This window comes from Filicampus tigris, chromosome 10, assembly GCF_054856515.1.
Source record: "Filicampus tigris isolate MCC_2025a chromosome 10, RoL_Ftig_1.0, whole genome shotgun sequence".
NCBI classification, from domain to species: domain Eukaryota; kingdom Metazoa; phylum Chordata; class Actinopteri; order Syngnathiformes; family Syngnathidae; genus Filicampus; species Filicampus tigris.
In genome coordinates this window covers 24,573,816-24,589,764 of record NC_141226.1, presented here as the reverse complement: position 1 = coordinate 24,589,764, position 15,949 = coordinate 24,573,816, and the positions used below count along the sequence as shown (strand labels likewise).

General features: G+C 46.5%; 2 protein-coding genes across 4 annotated transcripts; one reads left to right on the top strand and one right to left on the bottom strand.

Annotated features, from left to right (window-relative positions):
- The first annotated feature begins 531 nt into the window (after positions 1-531).
- ranbp9 (RAN binding protein 9) lies at positions 532-15,854 on the top strand. Of its 2 annotated transcripts, XR_015088265.1 has the most exons (16): positions 532-1,177; positions 3,466-3,577; positions 5,175-5,227; positions 6,648-6,815; positions 6,905-6,927; positions 7,400-7,584; positions 8,756-8,868; positions 9,139-9,247; positions 9,424-9,578; positions 9,934-10,066; positions 10,213-10,331; positions 10,405-10,556; positions 11,238-11,349; positions 11,437-12,645; positions 13,352-13,469; positions 14,808-15,854. XR_015088265.1 is itself a non-coding variant. In XM_086042138.1 (14 exons), the coding sequence occupies exons 1-14, from the start codon at positions 961-963 to the stop codon at positions 11,565-11,567; spliced, it is 1,782 nt and encodes a 593-aa protein (XP_085898264.1). In that variant the 5' UTR covers positions 532-960; the 3' UTR covers positions 11,568-12,892. The 2 variants fall into 2 exon arrangements, 1 of the variants encoding a protein (XP_085898264.1); XM_086042138.1 differs by lacking the exons at positions 13,352-13,469; positions 14,808-15,854 and having other exon boundaries at positions 11,437-12,892.
- On the bottom strand, positions 13,150-15,510 carry nol7 (nucleolar protein 7). 2 transcript variants are annotated; one of them, XM_086042188.1, is made up of 7 exons: positions 15,274-15,510; positions 14,990-15,050; positions 14,864-14,913; positions 14,683-14,793; positions 13,905-14,026; positions 13,508-13,585; positions 13,150-13,430 (listed from the first exon to the last, which is right to left on the bottom strand). In XM_086042188.1, exons 1-7 carry the CDS (start codon positions 15,453-15,455, stop codon positions 13,360-13,362), a joined length of 675 nt encoding a protein of 224 aa, XP_085898314.1. In that variant the 5' UTR covers positions 15,456-15,510; the 3' UTR covers positions 13,150-13,359. The 2 variants fall into 2 exon arrangements, with proteins under 2 accessions (XP_085898314.1, XP_085898313.1); XM_086042187.1 differs by having other exon boundaries at positions 14,683-14,796; positions 15,274-15,508.
- Positions 15,855-15,949: the final 95 nt, after the last annotated feature.

Below are 15,949 nucleotides of genomic sequence, written 5' to 3'. Positions count from 1 at the left end.
TAATTTTCTTCCCCCCAACATTTTCCTCGATGGCTGGTGACAGATGGATTTCAGGTATACGTTAAACCATTTGTAACCTTTAAAAGGTTACTCCTGACATTTATGTTAATTCATGATTATTAGACAGCAATTTGCATATACATGATGTACAATTACGTAAAAAGTCTCGGATCATTGCTAGCCCATTCAAATAATCCCCACCAATTTTTTTGACGTTCGATTATTTTTGCCAATTGAAATCTTAGGTTTTATATTTGTACACATTTTACAGGTAGGTTTCGTAGCTTGATCTAAATGTCACCAAGTGTCACGCTCCGCGGTTGGGGCTTTTCGGGTTATGATGTCATAAAGGACATTACAACAAGTGACGACTCAGATGATGACGAGGGAGTTAGTTTTGTATGAGTGTGTGTGCGTGTGCGTGTGGGGGTGCGTGTGCGTGTGTGTTTTGACTGTTTACCTCGTTTGCCAACCCCGGAAGTGAGTGCAGCTTCCGTCAACCAATGACAAGCGAAGCTCAGGTCGCGTCGGCCAATCACAAGCGCGGATCGGGCTCCGACAACAAACAAAAGATCTGCGCTGCTCGAGCTCATTATTGGAGACTTTCTGCTCGCCTAGCTCGACGGAGCCTTCCAATACTTTGATCGTCTTTTTTGCTTTTTCAACCGCTTGCCTTGTCGCTCCCCCACCATCAGCAACGCGACAGGCCGGGCGAGGCCGTGTTCCCGTCTTGCCTGCCTTGTTGTCGGCCCATGTCCACCTGAGCACTTTGCAACGGTCGCTTTGCCTTTTCGGTGGAGGCGGCCGAGCTAAAGGCGCTAGCCGCTCGGCTACAGAGCAGCCGAGCAGCGGCTGCTTGTGGGCCACTTTTAGCCCGTTAGCCAGCTTTTCAACTTGACACTGACGGACACCGGCGGCTTGGGCTTGTCGCTGACAAGCCACTCGAGCGCAGCAGAGAGCATGTCGGGGCAGCCGTCGGGCTGCGGTTTCCTCATGTCGGTGGTCGTCCACGGAGACTCGACGCTCAACGAGCAGGAGAAGGAGCTGAGCCAGCGCCTGCGACGCCTCTACCCCGCCGTCAACGAGAGCGAGACGCCGCTGCCTCGCTCCTGGAGCCCCAAGGACAAGTTCAGCTACATCGGGCTGTCGCAGAACAACCTCCGCGTGCACTATAAAGGTAATGACACGGTGGCCAACGACGTCTCCTCGTCGACAGGCTGGCTCGCGGGAGCCCCACTCGGGATGATGAAAGCCAGATGCCCGTCGAGGCGACGAGGCTAAAAACAAAGTGGCTAGGCTAGGTTAGCTCTAGAGGACATCTTGCTGATCTCTTTTCTCTGTCACCCACTAGCTGGTTAGCTCCTAAAGCGCAGAAAAAAAAAAAACCCAAAACATTCCGGTCAACGTTTTACAAACTGTCGGGACGAAATAATCCAACGAACCGTCAAGGTTTCCGTGAGACGTTAGCTTTAACGGCCAAAGCCTATTGCTGTACAGCTTTTTCTTATTTTTTTCTTGTTGGGCTCCTTGTGTAGCGTCGGGGGCTAACTGTGGCAGGAAATACAGTCAGAACGTCTTAAAAAAAAGAACACAGCAACGCTTTCTAGAAGCTTCCTGAAGAAAGGAAGGTCAAATAGACATCATCATGTCAGTGTGGCGTCTAATGTGGCCGTTGGCACAACCATTATGCATGGTTTTGTATATTCATATCTGGAATCCAATTTAGATCAATCTATTATAAGTGTAGATCAATGTATAAATATCTCATTTGTACATCAATGTACATGCATCTATACATCTATTTTGTCTTTTTAACAATACTTTATCCATCCACCAGGATACAGTGTACCCCCGCTTCTCACGAGGCATAAGGACAGGGCCTGACTGCGATTAAGGAAAATCCGTGAATGATGAACGCTTATAATAGTAACAAAACGGAACAAAATAAAAAACGAGAACGCACTTGGTCTTCCCTGAAAAACGAGGGATTCCCCCCCAAAAAAAAACATGACCATGTGAATTTACAAATGGCAAATATGTGAGGGTCCACTGTATACTCTGATTTATCCATTTGTAATCAAAGGATAACATTTCCGTGATGTCCCATGTTTTTCCGTGATGTCACGCACCACCATGTTAGAGGTCAACGCATTGTTTTGTTGTGTTGAGTGTTTGAATTGAGAAGCCTCCCGATCTCAACTGCCAACGTGGCGGACAATCTCGTGGTGGAAATCCAACTTGACCAGGGATCACCTGCGTGGTGCTCTCGGGCACCCCCAAGGACTACATTTGTGGCCCGTGGGCGTGTTCTAAAAATAGCTCATCTGGGATCAGACTTTGTTGTGAATGTTGCACAAGTGTTGCATGTAAAAATGAGTTTCCTCATTCGCGTGAAGAGGGGTGTGTAGACTTTTGGCATCCTCTGTCCGTTTGTCTACAGAGCAACATGTAGCCGCACATTGGCATCTCGCTTTACAGCTGCCTGAGTGTCCAAACTTCTGTCGGTCTGGCTATGCGTATAACTGTATATGTCTTGGTGTCTGTCTTTGTCTACAGGGATGGTGTCGGTTGAGAGAACAATGTACATCTTGATAAGTAGTACACTCGTGATGCAGTGAAATGCCTTTGATTGTAAGATAGGCCTTTCAGAGCCAGCAAACGGAAATGAGCGTTGATGTTTTGGTCATTCTAAAGCTTCATGCAACAACTACTTTAACGCACATACAAACATGGCATACAACACGATTCACAGGCATACATTTTCTCTGCTCTGCAGGAATGATGAATATTGGCCTACCTGAGCTTAGTTGGGGATCTACTCTGCCTCGTCATGCTGTTAAGCAGGCCACGTCTTTCCCAATAGAGCTCAGTGCTGCCCGGAATGTTGTTGCGGAAGCTGGTACTACATTGACAGCGCGGAACCCGAAATTTGGTCTTGACTGTGCAGTGTGCAACCGCCTGCTTTACAAACAAATCGCATTACTAACAATATGTTTGAGGAAAAGAAACTATCAAAATTCATATACTATTTGCGATTTGCGAACCATCTCGGAAGCATTGGTTATGTGGTTTTTTTTTTTTGCGTAAGCATCACTGGCTCTGCGTGTTGCGAGTTCATACTGTAGCTTTTTTTTTTTTTTTTTTCTTGCTCTGAATTATGAGAAAACCACAAGCGAGTGGTGTTCATTCAAAGCTAGTTAGGATTGAAAAATTGAAGGAAGTCAGCGTGGCTACTTAATAAATCTCCACTATCTAACTTTGTTTTTGGTGCTGGAACAGATTGTGTTTCCCTTTCATTTCATTGAGAAGCATCGTCTGGAAGCCTTTCGTGCCGCGAAAGGGCTGATGGAACAAATAAAGTTTGTAAAATATGAAAAGAATCGGGTCGAAAATCGAGCCAACGATGATCTGCGATATAGAAAAGGGAAAGCAAAGTCTGTACCTCATGAAATGTGTCTCCCCAAGGGCACGGCAAGACCCCCAAGGACGCGGCGTCGGTGCGGGCCACGCACCCCATCCCGGCGGCATGCGGCGTCTACTACTTTGAGGTCAAAATCATCAGCAAAGGCCGAGACGGGTAAGAAGAAAACCGAGACGACGGCCGCTTTGTTGTCACGTCACACCTCGGTCTACAAAGACTACAAATCAAAAGTACCTTTCAAATCATCTGCTTTTCGCAAGTTGCCAGTAGCCATCTCTGAATTTTGAACGTCAACAACACATGAATTTTGAAATGTCCAACAGTGTGTAGTAAATTGGTGTGTATGGGCCTTTTGCTTGTTGCGCCTCTCTCAAAATTAAATTCAATTGCTGTCGTTTTTCAGCGCAAAATCTGACAATCACAATATATATTTGGACCATCTGAGGCTCAGCTTTTCATTTTAATTTCCATCATTTTATTAAAAAATGGGGCAGACATTGTTTTCCAAAGCAACAGCAAATATGTTGATTCAATGCAAAGAAAATTCTCATCTGCTGTCATGAAGGACTACAGAATTTGGACAATGTTTGCTGTAGAGAAGCTGAAAGTCTGAGGATTTGGACAATTTTAAATGGAAAAACTTATCGAAATGGTGCATTGATTATCAAAAATGATGATCGATTAGTTTGATCATAAATAAGTTGTTGATGAAGCATTACACCTGTAAGATACATGAAACACTGCTACTAGCCAGCGGGCATCTCAATCAATCAATCAATCAATCACATTTTATTTATATAGCACTTTTCATACATAAAAATGCAACTCAAAGTGCTTTAAAACATTCAAAGCAAAACATAGAATTATCTTCAATCAAAAGAAAAGATAAATTATTTAAAAGTTGTTGAAAGCCAAACTAAAAAGGTGTGTCTTGAGCTTCCTCTTAAAAATATCAACAGTCTCTGCAGACCTGACATCCTCTGGCAGGCTATTCCAAAGGTGAGGACCAAAATGGCTGAATGCAGCCTCGCCATGCATTTTGGTCCTCACCCTTGGAATAAATAAAAGGCCGGCGCCAGAGGACCTCAGGATCCGCGAGGGCTGGTATGATAAAAGCAAATCAGATAATCTACGCTAATAGCATGTTGAACACTGAGCTTATTGCAGTCATTCCACAAATAAAATTGAAAAATGAACAGTTCAAGCAAAAATACATAACAGATTGTCAAATATACACGTACCAAAAAAAGACACGAGTAAACTTCCTCCTCATGGCCTGCATCAGGTGTGAATGATGCAACTTCCTGTGGACTATGTGACTTGCGGAGTTCTCCAAACTGTCCACAGGTGGCAGCGGGGCTGAGTGAAAACAAACGGACGCCGTCTCCCAAGTGTGAAGTTTAGCTTTTTTTTTTTATTTTTGAATAGAAAATACACAAAGTTGGGATAAGGAATAACATAACCTTTTCAAATGATGATGGTAAAGTGTCATTCTAATTCTAGCAAGTGGGCACAGGCAACAAATGCAATTTTTCCAGTGTTCAAAGTTATTGAAAATATGAATTGCATATCTATATATATGTATGTATGGTTGGTGAGTTTACAGTCAATTTTATCATGCATTATACATTTCTCTTTTCTTGGAAGGCGAATGGCATGAATTTGGAACGGCCTGCATGTTGTTATTTTCAAAGGTGAAATGTTTGACTGCGTCTGTGCGTGTGTGTGTGTGTGTGTGTGCGCGCGCTCTCAGGTACATGGGCATCGGCCTCTCAGCTCAGGGAGTCAACATGAACCGGCTGCCTGGTAAGACGACACCGACAAACCTTTTGACTGCGACCACACCCGAGCGGCGAGCGCTTGAGCTCTGCCTGTCCTAACGCAAGCGCGACTGACCGCCGCCCCGTTAGCTTAGCCTTAGCGCGGGGCGCCGACACGCCATCCGATGCCCGGCCACGCACATCCAGTTTAATGGCTTGCGAGCTTTCCTATCGGGGCATGTAAATCGTCTTGGCACAACTCTTGTACGAGACGCGCCGGTGCGTTGCTCTTCCCTGGATTCCTAACCTACTTTCAAACGTCACAAACTGGTTCTGCTCAGTGCGGTGGGAACTCATCATTCCAGTGTTGCGCACGCAAAGATGAACAGAAAAAGCACTCGAGTGCTGCTTCCATCCTCAAAGTATCCCACAATGCATCTTCAAAAGTCGCCAACAACCAGCGGTCACTAGAAAAGCGTTGTGTCCCTCGATGCTTGGCACCGATACAGCAAAGTGATTTTCCGCACGAGTTGTCGCCAAAATATCTTCCCAGAGTTGAGCAACCGATCACAAGGCAGATGAAAGGAAAAGAGAGCGCATTGTTTTCATTGTGTAAAATGCTGCGCAACCATGACAACTCGAATTTTTCAAGTCGCCAGCCATCAGTCGATTTAAAAAAAAAAAAAAAAAAAAAAAAATGTATTTCCTTTTTTGGTGGCGTGTATTAAACTGAAGTGGAAGGAGTCGATGCAAGCCTCAAGTGCCGGCCAACGGCGTTCAAATGATTTCCGAGATCCTTTCAGGAAGAGAAAATGACAGTGAGAGAGATTCCTTGTTCGGTCAATGTCCTCTTGGGGAACAAAGTGTTGCAATTAAGGACATTTCTTTACATCCCATTTCAATATCTAATCACTGCATGTTTTTATACAACATACAATGCAATTTTTCTGAATAAACGGTCCACACCTTCATGACATGCGTTCAGTCGTCGTGATTATTTCATATTTAGCGTCTTGACAATTGCATTTATGGCTCTGACTATGTACCAACCTTTCTAAAATGAAGGCATTGCAATTGGACAGACTAACATTTCGCTTCAAAGAATAATTCAATTACAAAGTCATGACAATATTTACTTGGCAGTAGCACTGACATTCCAACAATGCACAACATCCTTCTTTATTTACTTATTTCTAAAAGCAGCGGACCCCAAACTTAGTGCCATTGGCGGTTTTCATGTGACGTTTTTGATGAAGCAAATAAAAACTAGGGCTGTCAAGAGCGAGCGAGCGATTATCCAATCATTTACCCTCCCGAATAATTGTGTTACGGCCAGATCTGCAGCCAACGCGGACAGTGGCCAAACATGGTTGCGCAAATGCGATTGAAAAAATAGTTTGGACGAGACATTTTTCTGGTTGTCTTTTTAGCCGAGGATAAACGATACGCTCCGCTTTGTCCTCCAGGTTGGGATAAGCACTCTTACGGTTACCACGGTGACGACGGCCACTCCTTCTGCTCGTCCGGCACCGGGCAGCCGTACGGGCCCACCTTCACGACGGGCGATGTGATTGGCTGCTGCGTCAACCTCATCAACAACACCTGCTTCTACACAAAGAACGGACACAGCCTCGGTCGGCCGCGTCTTTTCTCGTTTCGGTTTCTTTTGATGTTGCGGCCGCATTTGTCGAGCTGACTCTTTCTTGCCTTTGTTGTTCCGCAGGCATCGCCTTCACAGACCTTCCCGTAAGTCCTCGCCTTGTCGTGCCTCCTCTCTGTAAATGTTTACATCTGAGACGGCCGCACATGGCGATGTTTGAGGACAGTCTAGATAAACAACTACTTTTAAAAAGTATTTGCAGAACGTAGACAAAATTCATACACATTTGCATTCATATAAAAAAAGTACAAGTTTTTGAGAAAACAATTTCAAAATAAGGTTGTAGCTCAACAAAATGTGACTAAAGTCAAATGCTTTATACTTTCCACGTGCTCTGTTTAACGATACCCGGTATTCTTATTGTTCGGATTATTTTTCTTATTACTGAACCACTGAAGAGAAATGTTCACTCGGTGTGATCCGCTCTCCAATGGCCGGCCATGTGAGAAGACACTCTGTATTAAGTGTCGACAACTAATTGTAGACTGAGCTGGGCGTGTTCCGTTCTGCATATTCCATTTTTTTTTTCTTTCTTTTTTTCCCTCCCTTCTCCCACAGCCCAACTTGTACCCGACTGTGGGCCTTCAGACTCCAGGCGAGGTGGTGGACGCCAACTTCGGCCAACACCCGTTTGTCTTCGACATCGAGGACTACATGCGCGAGTGGAGGACCAAGATCCAGGCGCAGATTGACCGCTTCCCCATTGGCGAGCGCGAGGGCGAGTGGCAGTCCATGATCCAGAAGTAAGAGCGTCAAAGCACACTTGAATTTACGCATTTGCAACTTTTCTTGGCATTTGATCAATTTGGTTTGGTCCAAAAGGAACTTAGGAACATTTATTTGTCTTTATATTTTTTACGTGTAAACATTTTCTTGTTTTGTACCCAAAAATAAATGATCGTTTGAATTATTACCAAAATAATCATGCTTAATATTTGAGCACCCCTAACGTACGTCAGGTTTCGACAAGGTGCCGCCACGCTTTTTTGTCCATCATCATGTCACTGTTTTCCATCATGCATGCATGCATGCATGCATACGTGCGATCGGTCAGTCCCGCCAGGCCCTGACGGGATTATCTCTTTGTGCCGCAACGATTACTTGCCCTGCCTGGATTTAATCTGCGTTTGTTGGGCCTGCCGTTCTCCGGTCTCGTCGCGGCGCCGGATTAAAAGCGGGAAGTTGTCCAGCTGCCGCTGCTGCGTCACCGTGTCGCGTTGTCATCAAGTGTGACGCAGTTCAGCTTGGATTCAGTCACCCAACAGGGAACCAACGTTTGCTTTCTGCAATTGTTAACCATCCTACACGCTTTCAACATATTTAAAACAGTTTGAAAAAAAAAAAAAAAGATACCTTAGCTTCTGTTCTTGCTGTTCAGAAATGGAATACAATGTATTAGTTCACTTTTAAGAAAAGAAAAGAGGAATCTCTTGCTTGGAAAGTTGTCCAAATAAGAGGCTGCAAACTGTTTATCACGCCGAGTTGAAGTTTTCTGTAAAACCGACACACAACACTAAAAACAATGGAACATTTTATATTTCTCTATTAAATGGTCAACCCAATCATCTCATAATGCGAAACAGCATACATGTTAAGGTGTTACTCACCTTCAAACAGCTGCTACTCTACACACACACACACACGGCGCAGCATCACATACAAACGGAGCACGGCATACAATCCTATTTACGGGCGCGCATTCACTATTGCTCAAGTTAGTCGGGGAGGTGCTCAGCCTCCTCTTGCTTTTTGATTGCGCAGCATTTCGTCTCGTAGAGCTTAGCGCTAGTGCTACCGCACGGGAAAAACCCTTCAAAAAGAAGATGACTTGAAAATTGAAGATGTTGGCCGCAGTCAATTGTTGCGCGTGCCGTGCCGGTGCGCTCGGTTCACGGTGTGCCGTCGTCCCCGCAGGATGGTGGCGTCCTACCTGGTACACCACAGCTACTGCGCCACCGCCGAAGCCTTCGCCAAGACCACCGACCAGGCCGTGCACGAGGAGCTGGCCTCCATCAAGAACCGGCAGAGTGAGTCCGTCTTCACTCTCGTTTGCCGACGCCTTTTAAAGCCACACGCATTCAAAGTCACAGACTGCTGCCTAGAACGTGAGGAGGGAGAGCCCAAGTGGACAGAAAGGATGCCTGCACGTCACTTTTGCGTGTTGGGATTGTTGTTTCATAATGCAAAAACAATCATTATGCCGTTGTAAAATAATGGCTTCACCTCAGCCCTCGCACTCGGTGTGTGTGTTTTTTTTTGTTTTTTTTCCCCCTCCTCCCCCCGTGGGTGGTTTGCAGAGATCCAGAAGCTGGTGCTGTCCGGCAGGATGGGCGAGGCCATTGAGACCACCCAGCAGCTCTACCCGAACCTCCTGGAGAGGAACCCGGACTTGCTCTTCATGCTCAAGTACGGCTCCCGCTCGCTCGGCATCTCAACGTGCAAACGATACACCGCGCAGATGACTTTGTGTATTTCTTCCACTCGGTTTGAATGTGGCGCCTTTGCATTTCATGATTTGAATCTCTCGAACGCGTCACCCAGATGATTTGACGACACCGCGCCCTTTCTCGCCACGTGTTCAGGGTGAGACAGTTCATCGAGATGGTGAACGGGACGGACAGCGAGGTGCGCTGTCTGGGGGGTCGCAGCCCCAAATCTCAGGACAGTTACCCCGGCTCCCCCCGGCCCTTTGGCAGCCCCGCCCACAAAGCTGGCAGCTCGCAGTCCCTCCCGACAGGTACGCCGTGCCGCACTTCACCCCACCCAGCGGCGTCTTTACTGCCACAGGGTTGGAGCATGTCGGACTGGACTGAACCATTTCAAATTTTTGACCCGGGGTGCAAAATCCCAAAGTGAAGACAACACGCCAACAATCGATTCTTCCGCAGATGTGAAGGTGCTGTATTTCTCCACAAAGTTTGCAAAAATACATGTAACTGACCGCAGATCTTTGCACTTTGTGGAGGAAAAGCAACATACAAAAACCCCCCACCCTTTCAGTGATGTTGAACGGTGTGCCTAATAATTTGTCCTGTGAGTGTGTGCGTGTGGAAAGAAGGCGTTTTAAAAAGGGCGCCTCCCTGTGGTTGCAGGTGTGGACAGCAACTGCTGCAATGGCGTGACCTCCAATAAAAGCCATGGCTCCGCCCCTCACAGTCATAAGCCCTGCCCCCCGGGGTCAGAGGTCAGCTTGAACGGGAACCGCAGCCTGCCGACCGGAACCAGGTGGACACTTATGCAAGTGTTTCTTGACGTTAGCGTGTGCTCATCGAACATCCTCCGTGTGTGTGTGTGTTTGTCACATGTTGCGTTTGTGCTTTTGTGTGTGTGTTTGCCACTTGCTGACGTGTTGCTTTGCGTGTGCGTATCAGCGACGTGGACATGGAGGTGGAGCACTTCACCAACGGCGTGACGGAGTCGTCCTCTAACGGCTTCCTGAACGGTTCCTCCAAACACGTCAACGAGCCGGACGACTGCGACGCCGACATGGGTGCGCGGTTCTTTCCGTCCGCAGCTGCGCGCGCGCGTGTGCGTGCGTGCGTAACACATCCGTTTGCGCGCAGAGGTGGAGTCGGCCCAGGCCAAGCGGCAGCTGTGCGGCGGCAGCCAGGCGGCCATCGAGAGGATGATCCACTTTGGCCGAGAGCTGCAGAGCATGAGCGAGCATCTCCGCAGGGAGTGCGGCAAGAACTCTGCCAACAAGAAGATGCTCAAGGTGGGAGGAAGTGCGCAAGTGTGCAGGTCACATAAAAAAAAAAAAAAGCCTCAACTACTATTGTGCAGAACACTTTTACACGTTAGTACTGATGTCGTTTTTACGTGCAAGCCAAGTGCCAATATTAAGCTCACTCAAGTGGTTCTTTAATAATAAGCAATACAAGAGCATATTTGAAAGGAATTATCGTCTGTTCTTCTTACATTATTAAACAATGTAGTGTTGAAAATAGCTTGAACAAACATATGAACTCTCTTGGAGGCTCAATGTCGTAAAGCTCCGCCGCTCCTTCGGTCCTCGGGAGCCGTGCAGCATTCTGTCTGCTCCGCGTTAAAAGTCGGGCAATGACCAGTGAAAATAGTTTGATTGGAGACTGTTTTGTTGGAAGAGGATCGCTGTAACACTTTGTTGCGGAAGGAACGGGTCCGCCCTGAAGGTCAGTTTGCATGAAGATTCATGTCCGCAATCCGCAACGCGGCGGCAGGTGCAAAAAAAAAAAAGAACCGCAGTATTAGATTGACTCGACCTCTTCTCGAAGCCTTTTTCTGCTCAACTCCCCTTGGTCTTTCATCTCACATAAGATGAACTCATCCAGTTGTGTGTGTGTGTGTGTGTGTGTGTGTGTGTGTGCGTGCGTGCGTGCGTGCGTGCGTGCGTGCGTGCGTGCGTGCGTGGCCACAGGACGCCTTCAGCCTGTTGGCCTACTCGGACCCCTGGAGCAGCCCGGTGGGCTACCAGCTGGACGCCATCCAGAGGGAGCCCGTGTGCTCCACACTCAACAGTGCAATACTCGGTAGGTGGCGTGGGCGTGGCAGCGGCCTGCTAGGGCGGGGCCTGCTTTTGATTGACATCTGCCGCTTGTGTCTCGTCACCTCCCCAGAGACGCACGACCTGCCCAAGCAGCCCCCCCTGGCCCAGGCGGTGGGCCAGGCCGCCCAGTGCCTCGCCATCATGGCGCGAACGGGCAGCGGCTCCTGCGCCTTCGCCTCCGTGGACAATTACCTGCACTAGCCACGCACACACACACACACACGCACACGCAGTAGTGAAGAAAAGTCTAAGTCCACCGTCAGATTTGCTTTTTTTTTTTTTTAGCAAGGGCAATTACAGAAGAGAAGAATAGGTTAAGAAAAATTCACCAAGATGGTGCCAAAGAACTATTTTTAGCTCACTCAAACTCCCCAACGTAGCTCCTTGACAAGATGGGCACCAAAGAACTATTTTTGTCAAAATGGAACTCCTCAACTCACTTCAGCATAGTTTCTTGACTTCAAGGTCCCACAAAATGGTGCCAAAGCACTATTTTGATCTGAATGAAACTGCTCCACTCGCGTTGACTGTTTCTTGAGACCAAAATGCCACAAAGTGGCAGCAAAACGTTGCTTGTCAAAATGAAACTTCTTTCAACATAGTTCCTTCACAACAAAATGGCGCCTAATTAGTTTTTTTGGTCGAACAGAATCTCCACAACTCAATGTACTGTAGTTCCTTCAACCAAGATAATGGCAAAGAGCTATTGATCTCGAAATGAAACTCCTTGTTTCTCCTTCTTGGTTGTTGCCCCTTGACCCCAAGATGCTACAAGGTGGTGCCAAAGTCCTATTTTTATGATTTTTTTTTTTTGTGAAAATGTGACTTTTTGGAGGGGAATAACTGTGATGTTCCCAAAACAATACGCAAATTATATTGCAAATGCCAAACTGCAAATGTGCGGGGGTCCTCGCTGCAGTTCAAATGAGTTGAGGAGTGTTACTCGCGGCTTTGCCGCCCTCCTGTGGCAACAGTAGGTAATTCCACATTTTAAGGGGTGGGGGCGTCTTGTGAATTTTCGATATTCAAGACAAGCGATGAGCAAACGCGTCATCATAGAAACCAGGTGAGCGGTGGACCAAAACTTTTGCACACTACTGTATGTACACACGCACACACATCATAGACACACACATACACACCGCCTCCCTTTATGTGGTAAATAGAAACCAGCCCCCCAACCCTCCTCCAGCGGCTGTCCACATGACTGACTGACTGATGGTGTGACGTCAGCCCAGCGTAGCCATCTTGAATCGGAACCCGCCCACTCCTAAAAACAGTGAGCCCTCCTCTTCCTGTTTTTTTTTTTTTTTTTTGTATACGTTTATTTAGTGCTGGCGTCGGGAGGGGGTCGGGGAGTTGGGCGGGGCGGGGCGGGGGTCCTGGCTCTGTCTGTGCAGGTTTACGAGGTGCAGACGCCGCCGCTGATATGACAGATTATGATTATTATGATTCTTGTTGTTACTTGCATTGAGTTTACGGCCACTTGTGATGCTAATAAAGGACGCCAGCCGGTGGACACATGACCTCCTGACAACACATATGCATGCACGTGCAGTGAGCACGTCCGCATCGCATCTGCAGTTTGAGTTTCCTGTCTTGGCCCCTTTTTTTTTTTTTTTTTTTTTTTGGCCCACATTCCAAAAGCCGCTCAAACGGACTCACAGTTTCCGCATTTCGGGTACGACGACGTGGTAACTCGGTGTTGCTAGGCTAACGCATAGTGACAACATTAATAGCACCAAAGTCTTTAATTACGTCAGCCAAATAAAGGAAAGCACAATCGAAGAAAAAATATTTTAATCGCATGAAAAAAAAGGTCCAACGACCGCGTGACACATTCCCCACAATTCCTCGATGCGTAGGCACAAGTCTGTTTGCCACGTTAACACTGTCCTGATGCAAAAGAAAGCTCATCCGTGATTGGTCCTCACTCAGACAGAAAGTGGACATTTAGTCTCAGGGCAGCCTCAATTTCTCGGCAGGCGTCCAATCAGCTGGAGGGAACCTGCTTGTGAATCCAGCGCCGCTTCAGCTTCTCCGCTTTGCTCTTTTGCTCGGGAGCTGAAGGAAGAAGACGCGTTACAAGAACAAGTCTCGAAGGTTTTTAAATGTTTTTTTTTATTTTTATTTTGCCTCACCCCACTGGCTCTTGACAAAGCAAAAGGCCGCGCCTTTGGTCATCGCCGTCTTATTTTGAAGGGACAGCAGCTCGTTGCCTGACAGTAAGATAAAGCATTGCATAGTTAGATGGTTTTGTTCATACAATTTTTTTTTTTAAAGGGGCATCACTTTTGCTGCAATTCAAAATAGGTTGTAACGGCCAGTCAAAAAATGCCACGTTTGGCTAAAACCCTGTACAAAATCCAAAAGGAAACGTGAATCCAATCAATCTGTTTCTGACAACCAAAAATATGAACTAAATCAATTTTTCGAGTGAACAACTCCGGCGACACATACAAAAAGGGCATGGGATGAATATGCGAAAGTACCAAAGTGACCATAACATTTCTTTAGCAAAGTTGCTGCCACGCTTACTGGTGGTGCGGCCACTTGCCGCGCCGTACAGCCGCAAGTGGAGGAAATCCTCGGCCGCCTTCTGCTGAAAGGACGCCAACGTTTGAGGTTTCACTGTGGCCACTTTGTAGTTCCCCTTCAGCCTGAAAAGTAAAAAAAAAATCCGCTGACTTAATTGTAAAGTGTGCCAAAATCAATCACTTCTGGTACCCTTTTTACTGTAAGAGTACCTACAGCTTTTTAAAATGTTCAATAAGTAATTCCAAATTGAAGCAAACCATCACCAATCTAATTTTAGGTACCCTATCATTGTGCAAGGACGACAAGAAGTGGTATAGGTATGTTTTGGACACGTGTGATTTTTGACCATGGAAATTAAGAAGGAAAAAAAAGAATAGCATTACTATTTTGATTTCCATTGTCAAGAGTTGTACATGGAACCAAAGTAATCGGTACCACTTTTTTAACAGCCCGGGTACCAAGAGAGTTGAGTGAGACAGTTTTGTTGTATTTGGATTCATGTTTTAAATTTATATTGGAAAGAGTTGTGGAAGGTACCAAAGTAATCTGTACCACCCTTTTGGCATCTTGTGCAGTGGTAGGGTACCAAGAGGGCAACGTGAGTCTAGTTTGGTTCAATTTGGACTCATTTTCTTACACTTGTTTTGCAAGACGATGTGAAGGGTATTCAGTCTGCTTATTTGAGTACCCAGAGGGTGGAGCTCGAAAGCTTGGCTCACTTAGACATTTTGGAGTCATGAAGGTAGCAAATTGTAGCACTTTGTTTTTTTTCTCGTACTTTCTGGAGTGCTTCGGTTTTTGATTCTTTGTCTCGTTCTTCTGGTCGTCGTCGTCTTCGTCCTCCTCGTCTTCATCTTCAATCGTCGCTTCGGCTTCCTGCTGGCTCTGCCTTCTGTTCAAAAGAAGAATCAAATCATCCGGAGGTGTGAGGAAAAGATAAGCAAGAGGAGAACACTTACTGTGAAGAGTCGATTTCCTCCAGAAGTTTGGCAGAAAGAAGTTTCCTCTTCTGTCGAGTGAAAGGAGAATGATTTAGAACTCTAAAGTGCAAATAGTCAACTTACTCGACTTGAAATGGGAGCCACCTTCTGCTCCTGGAACAGTTCCTGCCTCTTTTTCCTCTTCTCCTTCAGCAGGTCTTTTTCCCTAGAAGCACGCATGAAGACATCAAGAAAGCTCACACACCAAATCTCATGGGATCTTAAAACGTCAAAGTCTAGTATCAATTATTAATTTTTCGGAGACGTTCTTCACATCGATGTTGTTGAATTCAAGGAGGGAAAGCGTTGTAATCACAAACAGGCGTCTCTTTTGTCAGACTTGAGTTTGCTCTGCTTGCAGTAGGCTAGCCTGCTAGCAGTTAGCCTACCTTTTGGCACTTTCCAAAGCCTGCTTGACGCTCCGCAGCGCCTGAGCCTTTGAGTCCTCAAAGGTGACCACCTCGGGCGCCTCGTCGTCACTGGAGTCTAATTCCAAACCCCAGCTCTCCATGATCTCGTCACCTCTGTCCGCTTTAGACGCGCTGGCTGCTACACGTTGTTTGGGCGCCATGTCGGGGCGGTCCCGAGGAGTCGTCACTATGACGCACTTCCTTCGAAAAAAGGCACATTTCCGGTTCACCGCTTGCAGATTGTTCATATGAAAGCAGAATGTTTGAGGCGCCGCTGCCTTCATCGATGTTATTCTTACCGTTCCACATGTCAAAGTTGTCAGATATTCACGGAAAAAAAAACTGCAAAACGAAACTTTAAAGGCCAATTCACACACCCCTGCTCTGCTTCCCTTGCACTCACTCAACTCGCCTAATTTCTCATGAAAAAGTCAGAGCAGCCGCCTGCTAATGTTCGCATTTACGTGAATATCAATAATCATAACACTCGACAATATCGCCATCATTCATATTTCTCGTACCATTTTGGGTCGATGGTGCGCAGTCACAAAATTTTAGGGGGAAATCAATGACAATTACCCCCGGTGAACTAAAGTTGAGTTGAGAATGACTAATAACGGCTCCACATTCAAACAATTGGCAATTTCTGTCTATT